The 19850-nt window shown below is 40.2% G+C and overlaps 1 protein-coding gene and 1 pseudogene across 1 annotated transcript; one reads left to right on the top strand and one right to left on the bottom strand.

The window, feature by feature from the left end:
• Window positions 1-1187: 1187 nt before the first annotated feature.
• Window positions 1188-8115, bottom strand: LOC146614686 (fetuin-B-like). Its single transcript, XM_085375489.1, has 7 exons — window positions 7853-8115; window positions 7338-7451; window positions 6778-6865; window positions 4805-4965; window positions 3524-3637; window positions 3137-3223; window positions 1188-2959 (listed from the first exon to the last, which is right to left on the bottom strand). Exons 1-7 carry the CDS (start codon window positions 8066-8068, stop codon window positions 2306-2308), a joined length of 1434 nt encoding a protein of 477 aa, XP_085231615.1. The 5' UTR covers window positions 8069-8115; the 3' UTR covers window positions 1188-2305.
• Window positions 8116-15277: 7162 nt separating this feature from the next.
• Window positions 15278-19373, top strand: LOC146614685 (uncharacterized; annotated as a pseudogene).
• The last annotated feature ends 477 nt before the right edge of the window (window positions 19374-19850 follow it).

Genomic DNA, 19850 nt, shown 5'->3' with positions numbered 1-19850 from the left:
CTCAGACAAACTGAGCGGTCACAGTGCACTGGGGAACAGGGCAAATCAATGAAAAAGCTCACTGCACACCTCATTTCAGTTCTTGAATATTACTTTAAAAAAAATTCTTTAAGAAATGAAGTCACGCAGTCTTGATGAACAGGAATGCCTGTGAGCTTTCGATTAGCAGAACTCTTCTCAGCTCATCTCATCGAAGCTTAAAAGAAAGTGAGGGCCATTTGCAAAGCACTCCATCAGTGTAAGCCACTTCTCTGCTGCTGATTCTTCTTTTTATTTTATGTGTGCCAGTTCATACTTCCTCATAGTAACTGTAACTGGCAAATCTAAAAAGCTCATGTCAGTGGTATCATATAAAACTTAATGGGCTAGCAACAGTGGAGTGTGTGCTCTTTAGCTGTGCTTTTTGTTCATTTGATTTCTTTTTTCAAAATGAAGAAAACTATCTATTAGTTGAGTTTAGAAAAAGTTTGAGTTATGCTGCAGGAATCGATCAAAGAGTTTTGGATATACTTTTATCTTCTGTAAATATTTCTGTTGGAGTGTTTCCTGAAATGTGAATTAGAGGTTGACTCACTTTTTTCCTAATCGTTTTTGTCACATTAGCAAACACTCTGCATGCTCTTGTGCAGCCTGCTGTGCTAGAACAGATGCATTACATGAACATCAGCACCGTGTGAGTGTCTGAAAATAGTTTGAACTCGTACTGCTTTACTTCAGTAAAAGTCATAATCCTACTAAACTACAGTAATATGAAAAATGTTTTTGAATCAAAATACGGACATGTGTATTTTTGGTGCTGCTGTTCTATGTTTGTGTATAGGTGTGTGTGTGTGTGTGTGTGTGTATGTGGCAGAGCACCCGTTCTTCAGGCCTGGTGGGTGTGTCAGCCAGGCCACACCTGCGGAGGAGAATCACACACACCTGATCAAGCCTTGTCTGGGAGCTATTTAACAGTTTGGCTGAGCGCTCTTTGACGCTGGATTGTTGTGTGAGACTCCACGTCAGTCATCTAGCGTCTGTGAGTGTATGCCTACTGGAATTAAGTGTCTTGATGGCTGCCTCTGTTATTTCCCCTCAGGAGGAGCGTGGAACACCGCAGGGCAGCAAGCACGGGGTGTGGGGACACACGGGAGTGGAGAGCACTGAGCATGGACTTTGGAAAAGAAGACACGACACGGGAGTCATGGAAGTGCACGGGGATTTATTGTCATTTTGCTGCCACTGTAAATAAACGCTTGTTCAGATTAAATAGAACAAAATACAAAGCATTAAAATATGTTAAAAACACAACAGCCTTAATAAACCCAGAGTAGTTTGGAGCCGGTAGTAGGGTTCATACGTCATCACTTAAAGATATCCCACCTGCTGTGAATGTTTTAATGCAGTACAGTTGTTATTATTATCACTTGTCACGTCCTCTTTATGACAGTTAAAATAAATAATTTTCATATAAGAAATAAAATTGTCTCATGTAAACTGTATATGGTGTTAAATAGGCCTATACTATTGTACTTTAATGTTAATCATAAGGGTGGTACTTCAACAGCCATATATTTTATGAGGTGGTACTCACTGTGAAAAGTTTGAGAACCACTGATCTACAGCAATAGTTCCTCAGGCTTACTGGACAATTTTCTGTTTTTCAGTTTTCCTTTGTACTTTAACCTTTTCAGCAGAATGTTTTCAGTTTTTAAGCCACTTAACACTAACCGATACATGATTCAAGGAGAAAAACATTACCTAAACCAAGGGATGTCAGCATTAATACATTACATGTAACTTAGCAACGAACTAATTTTAAAGTACCAAGCACCTAGCTGCAGAATCCCATATACACACACACCTTCACTGTGTACTGTACCACTGCACACGGTTGGAATGACAATAAAGCCACTTGTCTCAACTAAAGTGTACCTTCCCAGCAAACATGCCATTTGTGACCCATATGGGCCCATTGTCCCAGATTGCTCTCTGATGTTTCCTTTGAAATATAAATGTGTGTCGATGTTAGAAAGCACTTATGTAGTAAAAGCATAGAAAACAGTGCCTCTATGAATGAGTGAATGAGGTCGAATAAGAATGAAGTTCTATAAAGCACTTTGAGTCCTCAGGTAGCATAAGGAAGCGCTATACGGTGTAAGAACCAGTCCATTCACACACACACACACACACACACACACACACACACACACACACACACACACACACACACACACACACATTTATTTATTTATTTATTTATTTATATATTTCAGTAATTAAATGAGTTTTGCACACTGTGTTTATTACATTTTCATACACCACATTATGCAGCCGGCTTGAACATGGGGTCATTAGCAAAGAGAATCCCCACACCTTGATCCCCTCCCTTTTTGGTGGGGCACAGGGCAGAGACTGAGGTTGGGAAGGGCTCGATGGCGGGCTCCATCTGTCCGGGAACCTGAGGGTCAGGCTTAAGTGGGAGAGTGACTCCAACTCCAGGCCCACCGGCGGGGACATCAGGGAAGGAAGGCAAGGTCACAGGCTGGCCCAAGGCAGGCAGGACTATCACTGTTCCCTTTGCATCATCGTGGGGTGTGTTCTCATGTTCGTGCTCGTGGGGATGGTGGTGGTGCTCGTGTTCATGTAGGTGACCGTGCTTGTGGTCGTGGTCCAGAGCCAGCTCGTGGTCATGCTCATGGATGTGCACACCTACAGCGTGCTTGTTGTGTGCCTTGGCATGATGAGTGTGCACATGATCGTGGTTCAGACCGTGGTCGTGGGAGTGGTCCCAGTGCCTGTGGGAACTGCCTGTGGCATGGTCATGTGTTTGGTGGTGATTGTGGTCATCAGTTTGGTTCCTGTTGTGGCCATGATGCGAGTGGCTCTTGGTGTGGTCGTGGCTGTGTGAGTGTGTGTCGTTGTGGCTGTGGTCAGTCTCTCCACCCAGCAGGGGGAGCATCATCTGTCTCTTAGCAGCCTGGAGATTTTATACAGAGTGTACTATAATAAAGAGTTTACAAAACAGAGCCAGCCCAAGGCATAAGGAAACTAAGCGCCTTCTTAGGTCCCCCATCACCATTTATTACTTACACTGTTCCCTATGCGACTGAAGGATATTTGAACAATACAGATATGACATGTTAATGAGTCTTACCTCAGGCACATAGAGCTCACAGTCGACATTAATTTGCTCCTCATCAAAAAGAGGCTGGAAGAGGGATGCCTTACAGAAGCCCTTGTGCTGAGAAGAGAAAAAGAAGAAAAAACTTAAGAAAGCAGAGGATTGAGGATGCCTGTGGTTTTACTACGGTGGAACAATTACACATACTGAATGAAAAAGTAATCCTCTGCTGTCACAAACTAGTCAGTAGAACTTAGAACACACTGGATCAGAGCTTTGAGTGGAAAGCAGAGGTCTTTGATTGCAGCATTAAAACTAAAATGACCCCCTGATCAGAAAAGCCATACTGCACTGATCTCATCAACCCGTCTGACTACAACTTTACATGAGTGAGACTAATAATTCTTTCTCCTGACTCACAGCAAACTCGCAGTCCATAGGGGGGCAGTTCTCAGCCGTCACTGCTTCTGTGCTGTGGGGGCAGGTGGTCTCCTGGATGGTGTATTCCACACGGTAAATTGAACCTGCGACAACCTGGAAACACAAACACAAAAAGCATAACAATATGTCAATCTAAATGAGAGTCCATGATGAATAAAAGATCTTTCTTATCCCTGTTAATATTCTCATTCATTTCAGATTGATCGAGGGCTTTTCAGTGAACCTTTTGCACAAAGTGACAATACTGAACTATAACAGTTTAGCCCAGAAGTAATGACTGTATGACTGTATGCGCTAGTTTTTCAGTGTCACCCAGTGTTAGGTTGATTTTGATAATAGTTGTCATTGTTGTACTTAAATTAAACCTCGTCTTAAACTGTATGTTTAGAGATTTTTCTGTTCCTCCCCTACACATCTAGGATGGGGGGGGGGGGGGGGGGGGGGCAATCAGCTATAGTGTTTAACTGCAGACATTGCATGTAAGGTTCTGGGTGTCCTTATAGTAGGGGTGGGGGAAAAAATCGATACTGTGTAGTATCGTGATATTTTGTTTGCTAATAATGTATCGATACAGGGACAGCAGAAATCGATATTTTGTTACAAAAAAAGTTTTTGTGCTCTGACTTCAGAGCATGTTGATCAGCTCCTTTTTCTGAGCAAGAACCCTGACATTCCTTCAATGTCCAAATGTGTTTAACTTTTTTTTTGGCAGCAATAAACATGACAGTTTACTTATTTTAATTTAAGACATGTTTTATTTTAATTAAGTTTAAAACTTTTTTATTTAATGTAAAATTATATTTTGTTTTAATTTACTTTCAAGTTCTTCAGTTGCTGAAGGGGCTGCATAGTTTTTACAAATTGCATAGTTCAGAATAGCTATAATTGTACCAGATGGTTGCATTCAGTTAAGTTGGACTAGACTGTAATACAAACCGTTCAGTTTGTCAACAATAAAACTGACTGAAATGAGAGAAAGACTGAGTGCGAGACTTTGATATTAGATATAATGAATATTGATAAAGTTTACCTTTATGTACAGAATCTGAATATCGCAAAATATTTTTAAAAATTGCAATAATATCGTATCGTGTGTTAAGTATTGTGATAATATCGTATCGTGGGATGTATGGTGATTCCCATCTCTACCTTATAGGATGTTTTACTTCCTGGCCTAAGTAAGCCAGTAAGTATTTGGTTAGATAGCATGTTTCTATGTCACATATCTTGATGTTTCTTTTGGATATGTGGTAATCTGACCTGTGCAGTAGCACGGGAGATTTTGAGCAGAGTGAACCGATTGGCCAGCCTGCTCTGGTTGTGGAATTTCTCCAGAGACTTGGTCACAGTCTTCTGAACTTCAGCTTCCTCATTATTGCGAGGTAAATATGGACAGCCGGGACAGCTCTCATGCACCCTACCTGCAGGAATTGAGCAGAACAAAAAAGTGGTTTTACATGTTGGTGCTGCACGAAACCTGTAATTTCACCAAATTGTCTCTTTTTTTTTTTTTTTTTTTTTGTGTCCCGTTTGGATCTTTAGCCATCAGAATTGTTGTCTTAAGGCCAAGAAAGATGCCAAGCGGATTTATTTTACCAAGTGGATCATCATGGCCTTGCCATATTGGTCCATTTGATTGACCTTTATTATAATTATGTATTTATTTTATTTTCAGTTGCTACAAACGGGACAGACATGACTGGGGGATAGGACAGGGAGAAAGAATGAAAGAAAGAGAGGGAGAGAAAGAAAACCAAAGGGGAGAAGAGACGGTGAGAAGGGGGGAAGAAAGAAAAAAAAAAACAAACAAACAAAAAAAACAAAACACCTGGGTCACCTGTATGGAGAAAAAAAACAGAAGAGAGAGCAAACAACAAAGAGCAACATAATAAAAAAAACGGCACCATCACAATAAACTAGCTAGCAGTAGATATCAGTAGATACTAAATAATAAACGATATTGTGCAGCACGCAAGATAGACAGCGTACAATGTGCTTTGAGGCAGCAGCCAAGAAAGCTGTAGTCCGCGTCTGTGAATACCCGTGTGTACACCTGTGTGCATACCTGTGTGGATCAGCATGCTTGCATTCCAAAGGTTTCTCCATGTAACGATCTGCTAGGGAGTGTGGGGAGCCACAGCCCCGTCCTCCAGGGTATGAAGCAGGTATGGAGGAGATCAAAACTTCAGACATCCAGAGGCCCCCAGAACACAACAGACCAAGGAAGACCAACAGAGGGGCAGCCACGCCACTGTCCCAGAAAGAGCTGAGGAGAGTCCCAGATGAGGGCTCACTCAGCAGCGGCGGAGCAGAAGCCAGGGGGAGTTGCAGTGACGCGCCCGTGAGCTCCGCCGGCAGCCAGCTGTGCCTGAGTGACCGAGCCCCAGGCCGAGAGGCCGGGGGCACCCCACCTCCGAAGTGGCCTGAGCGAGCCCCAGGCTCCAGGCCCCGATAAGCGGCCGCCAAGGAGTGAGCCGGTGTGTACCTGGACGCCCATCCCCAGACACAAAGAACCACCAACGCACCGATGTCTGAGGGAGTCCGCCACTGGCAGGGGAAGTGGTGGTGGGTGGAGATAGGCCTCCAAACCTTGGAGGGCCTGAGATGTCCCCAGAGAGGTGGCGTCTGATACCCAACCTGACATATAGACACAGACATACAGGCACACACAGACACAAACATCCATTCCCACCCTCATGCTCTCATATGCACTTACTCCACACTCAACCAACGTGGAGACAGACATAAAGAGACGCTGTACACACGATCACACTCCCCAAGCGTACTCTACGAACCGGGTCTAGGTACCCTTGCCCCTGGAGGGGGGAACTGCACCCAGACCCAGGTGGTGTTACCCTTTTCCCTGCGGTGGGGGGAGGCAGACTGCCCTGACTCCGCAGCAGCAGGGAGGCCCCACACTCCAGACCGCAGTCGGACGGCCAACTCCTCCTAGCCCCCCCGCTCCAGCAGGCCGCAGAGAACGGGTGTGAGAGAAGACTCCAAACCTCCCTCCACCCGCTCATTGTAGTGTTGATGCATGTGTGTTCTAAGGTGCATTTAAAACCCAGGAGGGTATGGAGCTACCTGCCACCAAATTGTCTCATAAGGTGCAGCCTGTTTTTATTTTTCCTCCATAAAGTATGCTGCTGTATATGTAGAACTGGTTGTCATCATAGATATGATCGTTAAAAATCGCAACTCCTTTTTTCATATATATGTAATATTTTTCATACCTGGTCTGATAACACAGCTGTATTTGTAGAGGCGCTCCACTCTATGCACCTTATTGATGAAGATAGCAGCTTTGCACTGTCCATATACCTGCAAACACAAATACAATATATCAACACACCAAATGACTTTATTCCCCTTCCAACTTCTGAACTAATGCTTAGGGAATAAAAACCCAAGATGATCACTATGCTGAAACAGAAAGATTTGAGGATTTTAAGAAAGCCTTGCTGCGTTCTCTGTGTATGCGCACTTAGAATAGAATAGAATACTTTTATTTGTCAATTTCTTCAAATGTACTTGCCATACAAAGGAATTGAAATTACGTTTCACACTGTCCCATGCGTAGACATTGACAACAATAAGGTGCAGATGCACAACAAAAACAGCCCTAACAATAAAGTAATAAATAGTAATATAATAATATAAATAGTGCTAAAAGAAATACTAAAAATATATATATAGCAGCAGGTGTGTGCAATTGCAATGCAAGTCAGGAATGTTTTTGTTTGTGTTTTTTTTTTGTTTGTGTGTGTGTGCGTGCGTGTGCGTGTGCTCTAACCTTGATATTTTCCCTTGGACGAATGTCACAGCTCTTCCAGTCCTTCCAGCTGAGAACACTGCAGTCGGTCTCCACAACATCCAGAGTGAGGTAGAAGACCACACCATTCTCTCCCTGTAATGCATGCACACACACACACACACACACACACACACACACTTTATCAAGCAATGTTTACAGTCAATAAAAATGTAATTGAATTTAACAGCTTTCACTTGGTCACTTCCAGTGATTCATGGTACCTCCTAAACTTTCACACAAGTCACCTAAATTTGTTTTTCTTGTTTTTATTTTGACCATTTTAAGCCAGGTAGTGTCTGCAAAACACAAACACTATTTATGACGGTTTCCAAGCATCATGCATTCAGTAAACAGCCGGACTTACTGTCATAAAAAATGAATGTGATTAATTTCTGTTTCACCAAATCTGGCACTTTGTTAGAAAGTAATTCCACCCTAAACAGCACTGGTCTATCACACAGTAATAATACTGCAAGCTCAGCAGCATGGCTTACATGGCTCTTTATGTGGGCGTTGGACAGGTGGTGCAGGCTGAAGACGTAGCCCTCCTTCCTGTTCTGGTTGATTTTGGTAAGAGCCAGTTCAGCAGCTGCTTTTGTTGATGCGTCTTCACATGAGCCTGGCTCCATGCCACCATGCTCCACTGGTGCACCATTGATGGTCACACAACCCAACGCCAGCAGCAGTGATAACAGCACGCAGGTCTTCATGGTAAAGGCCTGGGACGACTCTCTTACACACTGTCACACTCGAGCTTCCAAAAGAGCTGTGTAGAGATGGAGAGGTCACATTTTATATCCTGCTACCCACATGTGCACACACACACACACACACACACACACACACACACACACACACACACACACACACACACACACACACACACACACACACTTGCTTAATAAAGTTATCAGTTGTTAAGTAAACAGGCTGTACACCCTCTATTCTTTTGGATCAATAGGCACATGGTCCAGTGTTGCCACACAGTTGAGCCTAATCGACAACATGGCATAAAGTTTTGACCTTCTTCAGTTTGCTTAACCTTCTTCTTGAAGTGGTGAGAATGCTGTTATCCAGCTGTTGCAGTGTACTCACTCTCACCTGGATGGTACAGGTGGCATTGTTAGAATCATGTTTTTTTAAATTTCTCCGGTGCTTTAATTCCATTCAGCTACTTCTTCTGAGTGAGAAGCTGCTCAGGATGGCTGTCACCACCTTCTGAATGTTAGCAAGACTAAAGAGATGGGAGTTGACTTTCTGAGGAAAAAAACTGCGATATCATTGGTCAGAATGTGGAGGCGTTTGACTCAGTGAGGGACAGGAGGTCACTGAACAAACGGCTCTCCATCAAGGACAACCCATCACACCTGCTCCACTCCACACTGTTGAGGCAGCAGAGCCCCGTTTCTCTGAGATCGATTCAACCTCGCTGCCATAAAGAATGCTTTAGGAAATGATTCCTACCAATGAAGCTGTTTTTCTTAGATTTAAATGGTACATATTATTTATTAATGCATTTGCACTTCTGTCTTGCACTAACTTTGAACTAACTTTAGTTTTACACTTATATAACACAGCATTTTTCTTTTTCTGAATATTTAAAGGGCTTTTTACTACAAGCCTCACTCACCCAATCCAACATACATTCATAGGGTACTATTATTCAAGCTCTGTGTCTAATATTCATGAACAGACCCACAATCCAGTGTGCATCTTGAGCAACTCAAGATTCGGTTCCTTGTCCACACGTCATCAGGCAGCTTGGAGGCACCAAGGATATAGTGCCTCCAAAAGAATAGTCTTTCGCCCCTATACCCAGGTCAGACGACCGATTTGCACGTAGCTGCCATCACCAGTGTGTGAATGTGTGTGTGAATGGGTGAATGACTGGATATGTAAAGCACTTTGGGGTCCTTAGGGACTAGTAAAAGCGCTATATAAATACAGGCCATTTACCATTTACCATATAACCAGCAACTTTTTGCACAACCTGCTCTATATTCTGAGCCACAGCCAATCTCTCTGAAGAAGACTGCCTAAAGAAGAGCCGAGCCTGGATTTACCACTTGGGAGTGGAAGCTTCTTGTGGCCAGAACACAATGTATGCATTACACGCATAGCACACAAAATGTAAGACCATACACATGACAAGTTTCCCCACGCACATTTTCCTTTGTGTACAAGTTTACATCTGTAAATAAAGTCTTGTTAAAACTGAGTTTCTGTTGTCCGTGTCTGTATCTGTGCTTGGGTCCATGTTGCATACTGGCCTCTGGGCCCGCCTATGTCATGGCTGTAGGCCGACTCGGGAGAAAAGGACTCAAATGCAGGACGCAGGCGGAGAACTGGTTAATGTTTAAGTAACAAAGTTTATTTTCAAAGTAAGTGAATGTGCAACGAGACTATTAAACTGAACTGTGAGCAATGAGTATTAACATGTGCCATGAACAATGCTAAAGTTTTGAGCACTTATGGAACCTGAGCTATGCAAGCAACAAGAAAAACAAGAACTGCAGTTCTGTGATTTTGGGGCCAAAGGGGAAGTCAGACTGGATGGCAGGGTCCAGGGGGGTCAGAGTCACTGAAATAAGAGTAAACAAGCTCAGGTATGGTTCCAGGTGATTGCTGTCAGATGATGGTTCTGAATGTTCCTTTAAGCTGTTTACTTGCCACAGGTGGATCAGTATCGTGGAGGGGAGAGTGGTAAGGAATCCAAAACTCCTGAAGTTGAGACAGGCAGGTGCGTGGAGTGAGCAATAGCCTTGGCTATAAAGACCGCTGAGAGGTCCAGCGTCCAAATGCAGGTTCTATGGAGAAGGTTGGTGTCTGGCAATCTGGTGAGTAGCTATGAACGAGAATCAAAAGGTAATTTACTATGACGTTCACAAAACACTATGTTGGCCTGCACTAACTCTGTTTGCTGAGAATCTCGCAAAGAGAAGTCGAGAGCACTGGCCTTATAAGTTGACAGCTTAATTACCCACAGGTCAGAGCAATGAGCAGGAACACTGTGGCTCTGTATTATTGAAGGGTCTTTACCTTACAATATAGTGCTTTGAGGTGACCGTACTGTAGTTGTGATTCTGTGCTATACAGTATAAAATGGCGGGGGCATTGCAGAGTTGGAGTCTTCCTCTTCGTCCAACAGTGGAAGTTCCAAGTTGGTTAACTCGTCTCCTTCAGTGTTTGTAAAGAGATCCACCTTTCTCCTGGAGACATATAGACATTTAAAAAACAATTCTCTCTGTATTTGCTTTCTTTTTCTCCTCTTATATTTTAAGGCTCTGTAAACAAGGCTGTTGGTCAATCTGTGAATTACCTGTCTGTCATTTGGTGGACAGGAACTATTTTTTTGGAGTGACACAAACATCTTTTTGTACTGTAAAGAGTTTGTACACAACATTCCAGAGGCATTTCCTGCATTATTATGTAAATAGTTGTATATACCTTTGTTGTTTCCTAAATTTATGCATAGGTTTTTGAAATTGACAAGTTGATAGAATGATTTGTTAAACATGCTTGTGGTTTTCACAGAAAAAAAAATTTCCTAGTCTTATTTTATATTTGTGTGATTTTAGGTCAAAACGAAAAAAATAAATGCAAAATCAGACGCGAGATTGTTCTGGAAAGAATGATACCAAATGACAAGGCTGACCCTTTTAAAGCTGAAATATAATGGAAAAATTATGAGTAGCCAAAAATGGATAATTATCCCCCTGTACCTACAGGGTTAATATTAACACATATGCTAGTCTGAAAATGTTCTTTGTGGGGCCTTTTGGCAAACTGATGCTGGACTTCCAGTAAGGATGAGCAAACAGCTGGCATCTGCTGCTCTGCAAGCCAAAGGCTGGTTCAGAAAAAATGAGAGGTCATAGTGCATTGGGAAACAGGGTATGTTTATTTTTTAAAACTTAAATAGTCAGAAATCCTCATAGTTATTGTAACTGACAAATTCAGCTAATGATACTAACAACAGTGGAGCCAAAGCATTTTGTAAATACTCCAGCACTGAATACCAAAAGGAAATAGGTTGCAAACACATAAAACTTGTGTGACAATTCTCAAATATACCAATTTATTTGGCCAAGCCAACAAACATGCTAATGTTTCATCCTTTTAGCCTTCATCAGACTATGAAACACATTGGAGGTAATATATATTTCTGTCAGACGACCATATTGAAAGAGTCACAAAGTAAAGATTTTTTCTAATCTCTTAATAACAACAGTTTATATTAACAGTGCTTATACGCTTATATTCGTCAAACAAAGACAGCACTCAACATATTTCAGAACATGAAATCAGTTATTTTAAGAATATTATGAAGGTAAACACGGTTCTCCTGCCACTCTGCATTTCTTTGATCTTTAACATGTAATTGTCCCGCCAGAGAAGGCAATCTATATAAGCACTTTCTCAGAGAGAGAGAGAGATGTATTGGAGCTCAATGCTCAACACAGTGACACTTACAGTACTCATCTAAATGATTTGTCTTTAAAATACATTACGTGTAGGTTTGCAGTTGCTAGGCTCAACATACTGCGACCCACCATGAGAGATGAAGTTATAAAATCCTGGTCCGATGGTCGGAGAATATAAAAGATGAAAAAGGACCATAACAGATAAGCATTGCAAGCAGACTGAGTAACAGTTTATCCTTTTTTTTCTAGAAAATTTTCCTTTGCAGGGCCTGTTTGCACTGTGATGCTAGACTTCCCGTAAGAATAATCAAACTGCTGTGTGGCCACACTTTTCTGGTTCAGACAAACTGACGGGTCATAGCATACTGTTGAACTGGGTAAATGGACTCAAAGAAATACAATTGTTTATTTTTAATAATTAATACTCATAGAAATTCTCAAAGTTAATTAACCCTGCAACATATTTAGGGTGTATACTGCCCTATCATAGCTGGGATAGGCTTCAGTCCACTTGGGATAAGGATAAGCAGAAGAGAGTGGATGGATGGATGGATGGATGGATAGTGTAACTCAGTGATTCCTGAGATTAGGGACAAAACAGGTTTTAATTTTCTAAAATATATTTTTTGATTTTTCAAAAACATATTTACATATAATTGTTACACAAAGGTTTGGCCGTCTCACCATGTTTTGGTACAATCTCCCAGGTGAAACATTTTTTAATAATTTATGCTTTTGCTGGAGAAGTGCAAGGTTTTTGTCAACACCGTCAGACACAAAGAAATGCAAAAATATATATTTTAAATTAAGTTGTTTCAGCTATTTCGACTATTAGCAGCTTCTCTATTCTATTTTTTATGCACATATGTTTTCAAAGTAATTATACTACATTTAAAAGTAAGATTGTTTTGGCTGTTTATTATTAGAGTTACAGTCATACATATTTTCAGAAGCTTGTATTTAATCTCTATAAGAAACAATCATATTAAGCAGGATGCAAATTACACATTTATTGAGAAAATTACGTATTTTTATTGGAAGATCATGAGGGAGGAAACTATATGGTTCTCCAAAAGAGAAAAATAAACAAAAACTCCAGTTGACAAGGTGCTAATGGTGGTGACACACTAGTAGAAAACAAGATTTTATTTCTTTCAAAATGACCATTAAACCTTAGCAACCTTTGTAATGTCACAAGACACATCATAACAATTCTGTTTTTGCACATGTCAAGTTCTACATCTTAACAGTTCACCAGCAAGTAGCTGCCTACTACTCCTTGATTCCTAAAGTACTCTGTGGTTGTGGACCCTGCTGTACTTTCTCTCCTTTTGTCTCTCTGTGCTTGTTTCCAAAACCTTCTCTTCTACCTTTTTTCTTGTCCTTTCAGATCACTGATGTTCTTTATTTTTCCCTCTTTCACTCTATTTCTCCATCTTTCCCTTTCCTTTATGAGAAACTCAAGCTGGCTGTTAATTTTTTCTCTCCTTCTTTTTTGATCATCCCTGTTCCTTCTCTTTCATTCCTCTACTGACAGGTTCCCCTTTGCCATTCTAGTCTGAAATGTACCATTTTATAATCACTATAATTTTTCTGAACCTTATGCTTTTTTACAAATTAAGGATGAATATTCACAACACAATTATGCATTAAGCAATAGAAATGCTATCCGGTCTTTAAGTCTGATGTCATTAGTCATTTCCAGGTCCAAACTCTGCTGCAGATCCCAAAGTCAAAGGATCTCTGCGGCATCACTGAGAGTTACAAACTGTCTAAATTCTTTCATCTTTAATAAAATGATCAGTGTGTGGCTCTACCAGGTGTAACATCCAGGCATCCATGAAAACAGAATATATGAAATTTAACAGAGTTAGAAGTTAGATTGCTTGTTTCCCCCTAAACATGATATACCAGCTGAATGAATGCTAACTTTTTTCCACTTGATAAAAGTTAACGTGAGGGTTCGGTTAGGCTGACAGTGATCACTGACTGTTTTTAGGGGCTTGCTCAGATGTAATAGAACAAGATAAAAAGCATTAAAACATTTTAACAGCACAACAGGCTTAATAAACACAGAGTAGTTTGGGCCCGGAAGCAGGATTCATACATCATCACTTAAAGAACAGCTCTCGGGGCAGAGATAGCTCAGTAGATGCCACATGATCGGAAGGTTGGGCATTCAACCAACAGCGGCTATCCTGGATTGGTAGCTGCCCACTGCATCACTGAGTGAATGGGTTAAATGCAGAGTACTAAGCATTTTCCTACAGGATTAATAATGTATACATAAACAATGAGATTCAAGATAAGTCAAATTTGATAATATTTGACACATCTGTGAAGCAGAAATATCAGTAAAACACACAGGAAGTAATATATCTGAAATATTAGTAAAAAATAACTTCATATAAATGGTGAATAGCACACTTTTGTGACATTTGTCAACACCATTAGAAAAAGGGTCAACACCGTCAGACAAAAAATCCTGATGGTGTTGACGTCATGTTTTTCTGACAGAAACCATCTTGTTTTTCATCATTTGTTTATGGCCTCTACAATCTACCTAAATTAAGCTCTTTTTACAAAACAAAATAAATAAATCTTGGTTTACATCGACTTTGGTGTTGACGCGCTATGGTTGTGACACAGAGTTTTATCAGAAAGGTGTGTCATAAATGAAATAAAAATAAAATAAATTATCACAGCAGTGACCTCATGGCATGTGTACCAAACAGGAAGTGGTAAAGGGGTCCTCAGAGTGTAAGCTACCCACAATAATTCCCGATTCTTTTCTACTAGAAAAAAGTAGGGAAAAAAATTTTCAATTGCATATTTTTGATATTATATAATGTTATTGACTTACATACTTAGTGACGAGAGCCATGATGTTTAATTTTACATTACTTTTACTTTTTTTCCCTGTATTTTAATATTATCACACCTGCTTCTGGACAATGGATTTTTAAGGTACTGGTAATCTATTGTACCATTTAAAATAAATATATATGTATAAAAAAATGCAAATTCATGCTTTTGTTGCATAAACATTGCCTTGGTTTGTCTGTTAGTCAGTGTGGTTAACACTTGTATTCATATTTTTAACCCCAAAATTGGGTTTTATCTGGCGGACATGTTTTGTCCCTTATCTCAAGAATCACTGAGTAACCAAACGGGGGCCACCGTGAGGTTTTCCAGCTCTTGGTGCCTCATCAGCTACATACCAATGTGCTCCACCTGGTTCGTGGTTCGGTGGCTGCGGGTCACTTCGAAGTCACCATAACTTTGCAAAGACTTCGGTCCTGGTTCTACTGGCCAGGGTATCACCAAGATGTAGAGCTCCATCAGTATGATGCTTGCACTGCCCAGAAGGGGCCATCAGAATGGCCCCCACTTGCAACAGTATCAGGTGGGGGCTCCCATGGAAGGTGTTGGGGTAGTCATCCTTGGCCGTTTCCCTACCACTAACCTAGGGAACCGCTATGTCCTTTTCCTGCCATGGACTACTTCACCAAGAGACCTGAAGCATATACTGTCGCCGCCCAGAGTGCTGTTACCACAGCTGAGTGTCTGGTCAATGAGAAACATAATACTCAAAGAAGGGGGGAAGGTCTTGCACCCGGCAGGTGTGGGTTTATAGCCCATAGAGGAAAAAAGGCCTTGCCAGCATTGCCTTCCCCAAAACCTCCAAGATTTGGCTGAATGTAATCTGTTGTAATCTGTATGTTATCTCCCATCATGCCTCTGGCAAACTGTGCTTCATGTTAAGTTTAAGGAAATTGTCTTTGCTGTATCTGTTATTGTTATGAAACTTACTTAGTTTTGTTCCTGCATATCGTGCTGTGTTGTTTTAACATACAGCTGTTGTTATAGTGGAAAAGAGATGTTACACCATAAGTGAAGATATATGCAGGGTTACTGACCCTCTTGGAAGCACAGTGTTGGGTGTCTTCTCAATGGTGAATAAACAAGCTCCCCCTTGTGTGTCACTGGGATAAGAGGCATTATCTAGAGAACCAGCACCTAATTGTGAAATCTCTGCTATGTGAGTGCTGAGCTTGGTCCAATATTTTGCATGACAAACAGGAAACATCTCTTAAGGACATGACTTTCAGATACTAATCCTCAGTCTTTGGTAATTTTTTAGGCCTGACACTTATTTATGTTTTTTGCTCCTCAACTTCCTCAGATTTATAAAGCTAATGATTCTTTGCGAATAATCTTGATTATTGGCAGAAGTACAACTATATGTCTGCTAAATGCAACTAACTTTACATTTGTTATAGATTCAACTAAACAAACTGTATGTTTTTGCAATAGGCTGCTAGAAACAAAGTGCCTAAAGACACTATTTAAAGTACACTGAAAAAATGGGAATTGGCAGGCTTTTGAATTTGCACAAATGAATTTAGTTAATGCTACACAAGCCTTTCATGTTTCTCTTATTTACATGATTAAATAAAGTACCATTTACTTGATTATAAACAATACTGAGACTACTCATTTTTCTTGCATTGATTTAAAGTGACTAAATTAGAATACTAAAACCATTGTAATCATGTTTGACAACAACCGGAAATGATGCAATATATTCAAAGACAACAACTAAATATGATTGGATAATAAGACCTAGAGTCTTATCCAATAAGACAACAACATAATTTAAGGAGAGCGCAATTGACCGCCAGATTCTGGAAGACTGTTTAGCCACATGCAACCTTTGGCACTGAGTCAGGCATACTGAGAAGGTAAGTAATTTAAATACATTTGTTTTAGTTGGGTACGTTTTCACAGATGTGTTGTAGTGCATGCTATATAAAAATTAATCTGTAATGCATCTACATGTTGTTTTTACAGTGCTAGCTAAAGTTGGTATTAGCTTTGTGGCTAAAACTGAAAAATAGTAACAAATTGCAGCTGTTGTCGGTCAGATATGGAATTTATGCATGTGACAGAGAGCACTGACGTTTTTGATGGCTTAGCAAGTTAAAACATCACTGAGAGAGCGCAGTAGTGTTTGTGTTACTCGTGCTAGTTATAGCTACAGTGGCTAATTAGTCCGGCTGTAACCGTCAGAGTTTAAGAAGCTGGGAGCCCCACAGTGCTATACCTTAATTCTTGCTGCTGACACGCAGCAGTTATAATAAGGATCCTGCCACCTTAGACGTGGGTTTAAGAACCTGTGCCCATAAATGCCAAATCATTTTTCCATTTAGTCATTGTTTTAGGTGAAGTGTCACTTACTTGACTATTCTATTGGTCACGGCCAAATAATACAGCAGATATCTACAAGGAGATAAGTTTGTTCAACAGACTATGTCTTATTAAGTGATGTATTGTGAATTTTCCAACATCGGCCCAAAACAAATTAGGACCCTTTCCCCCCCTCTTTTTTTCTAGTTTGTGTAGAACATATGTGAGCTGCTTCTCAAAACATTATGTATAAATGAGGGAAAGATTGGTACTTTAAAGAAACCATTGATGCTCTTCTGGACTGGAATACCTTTTTTCAATTAAAATTAATGTTTTTTGTGATGGTAGAATTTTTACCTTTATGATTACAGAAGTCAAAACATCAGATGATGATAGCTTACTATCTAAACTCCCCATCTCTTGGCAAGTCTGAATTAGAGAGCTCAGCTGTATCGGCCTTTCTAGTGGATTTAAAGAGTTAAAGAGGAGATAGCTTAAGTCATTAGGTACATATTCCCTGACATTCTAGAGGTCAACCTTGCACAGTGTGTGACATTAAAGGGCATAACTTATAGAAATGGAATGGTACTGGCCCAAAGGGCAGCAGGTGGATTGCCAGAATACTGAAAAACCATATCTGCATTGTACCACAGCATATTCTACATTGTCAGAGAGCTTGGTGGCTGGTACAGAGAGCACGACAGAGCTTTTGAGCTCAACCCAGTATCATCAAGAATATTCACTCTCATTTCACTCTGTGAACTCCTTGAAACTTATCCATTGGTTGTCTATGAGATTGGATCAGTCCACATTGTGACTTTAAAAAGGCATATAGAAATAAAAGGTGTTCATATAAGTGTAATAGGTTCAGTCGCATGTATTTCATTAGATAAATTCTTCTTTTTTATGTGTGATCTTTATAACTTTGACTATTGGGTATGGATAGCTTTATGAAAACTAAACTGAAAGGATTCTTTCTGAATATGTCATTCTTTTTTGCCTACAGTCCTATGGTCCTAAAGACTGTTTTGGCTCACTCTCTAATGGAGCGCCTGAATCAACTGAGGATCTCATCGTTGAAGTCAAGAGACAGTGTTGTCTTCAGGGCAGTTTCAGACTTCAGTTTATGGATTCCTTGTTTGGGAATGAGTTTCTTAACCTCACCTCAGTTTCAGAAGTAGCAGACAAAGGGACTCTTAAAGCTATTGACATGCCAAAGCCCACCACATGGACATAAAAAAAGAGTAACAGAGTTGGTGAAACTCAAGATGGAAAAGACTTTTTCATACAGAAGACATGAAGTTGTCCATGATGCACCAATGGTGGAGGCTTTCATGGCAAGATGGCCTGATCTATTTGATTTCCATGAGGTAAGGTTTGCCTCATACACGGTGTTCTTGTGGTATTAGCCTAAAATGGTTAAGGCACAGTTGTTATTTGACAGCCCATTTCTTCAGTATGAGTGATTGCAGCCTTCTTCCAGGTAGTAAACCTTTGAAGCTCATTCCTCTGTGCTCATGTTTTCAGATCAACACTGAGTTTAAGAGAATTGCCACCATCCCCCCTCAAACAAAGTTCCTGGCTCAGCTGGATCTCCACTTGGACAACCTGGTGAAGTTGGTCAACAGAAGAGGAGAGCTTGGACTAATACTGAAAAGAATTGTGGCATAAATGGATAATGTAAGTGATAAAGCCTGAATTTCAAATGTTTTCCCATGATAAATTCTCTCATATTGTATTTTTACATCTGCTTGTTTTTTTAACCTTCACTTTGTCAACTTATTATTAATTGCCAGTAAACCTATTATTAATTTGTGTGCCTTTACTTTAAAAACATTCATGTAAAGTACACTATTAAAACTTAAATGAAGGACAAGGGCTGAATGAAGATGCTAATTACATACATTTCATTTCAGTGCAAAGATGTTGATGCTGCGTCTGTCAAGGGAGTGTGTATCTACATGGGTGAAGACGCTGGCATGCTTATCCGGGAGTATGTGGTATGTACTTGTCTTTTTTTTTCTTCTTTTTTTTCAGACTTTCCACAGTTTGTCATATTACTTACTTGGCATGAAATGACTAACGTGGCTTCTTTTTTACAGGGCATCGAAGAACGTGCCATCAGTGAGACTGTTGAAGACACCACTGTTTGAATTTATCTTCTTAAAGAGCAAGCTTCAGCAGATGAACAAGAGTTGTCCTTGCAGGCATCAGGGTGGCGAAGACTTTGGATAATGTAGCATTTGCTGTGATAATGCTATTTGGACTCATGTATGCATTAAACCTTGCTTACCCTGCGGACCTGCGCTACAACTTTGACGTTTTCCAGAAGGTTTTCATGGAACTGGATGGAGCTAAACTCTCTAAAGTTCTTGCTTTCAAAAACCATCTGTTTCATTGAGAAGTCAAAGACTGCACTTCTGCAATTCTTTGCAGTTTTTCATTTTGTGTTCAGTAACGTTATACTGCTTATGTTTTTATTGCTTTCCCCTCATGTGACTGCAATGCAGGATGATTCTTCCTTTTGGTATCATGTTCTAAGAAATTTTTACTGACGATTTTTAGCAATATGTTCTAAGTCAACCTTAATGTCCTGCTTACATGTTTAAAATGAAGATTAAAATTCATGTAGGTGTTTGGTATTAGTTATGTAACAATGTCATTTAAGGCTCAACTTAGTTGAAATCTTGTACAGATAAATACTTGTACAGAAGCTGAAACTGTTGTCAAATAATACACAAGTTATATTTTGTAAATCTGTTTACTCATAAAAGCGTGTTGCTTTTTTTCAGGTAGTCTTAATTTAGTTTACATTTTCAATTGTGTAATTAATTCAAATGTTATATGTAAGAGATGACAGGATCATCTATAAGCACTT

This window comes from Diplotaxodon limnothrissa, linkage group LG17, assembly GCF_057381915.1.
Source record: "Diplotaxodon limnothrissa isolate DT_005_m linkage group LG17, D_limnothrissa_male_GT1.1, whole genome shotgun sequence".
Taxonomy (NCBI): domain Eukaryota; kingdom Metazoa; phylum Chordata; class Actinopteri; order Cichliformes; family Cichlidae; genus Diplotaxodon; species Diplotaxodon limnothrissa.
Note: the sequence above shows the minus strand (reverse complement) of the source record. Positions and strands in the feature narration are given on the sequence as shown.

Bases quoted from the DNA above. Each gene is read 5' to 3' on its own strand.
- LOC146614686 (XM_085375489.1), bottom strand. From the start codon at position 8,068: ATGAAGACCTGCGTGCTGTTATCACTGCTGCTGGCGTTGGGTTGTGTG. The intron at 7,452-7,852 runs GTAAGCCATGCT...CATGCATTACAG, and splicing joins ACGCCCACATAAAGAGCCAT to GGAGAGAATGGTGTGGTCTT. The intron at 2,960-3,136 runs GTAAGACTCATT...TAAAATCTCCAG, and splicing joins GTGAGCTCTATGTGCCTGAG to GCTGCTAAGAGACAGATGAT.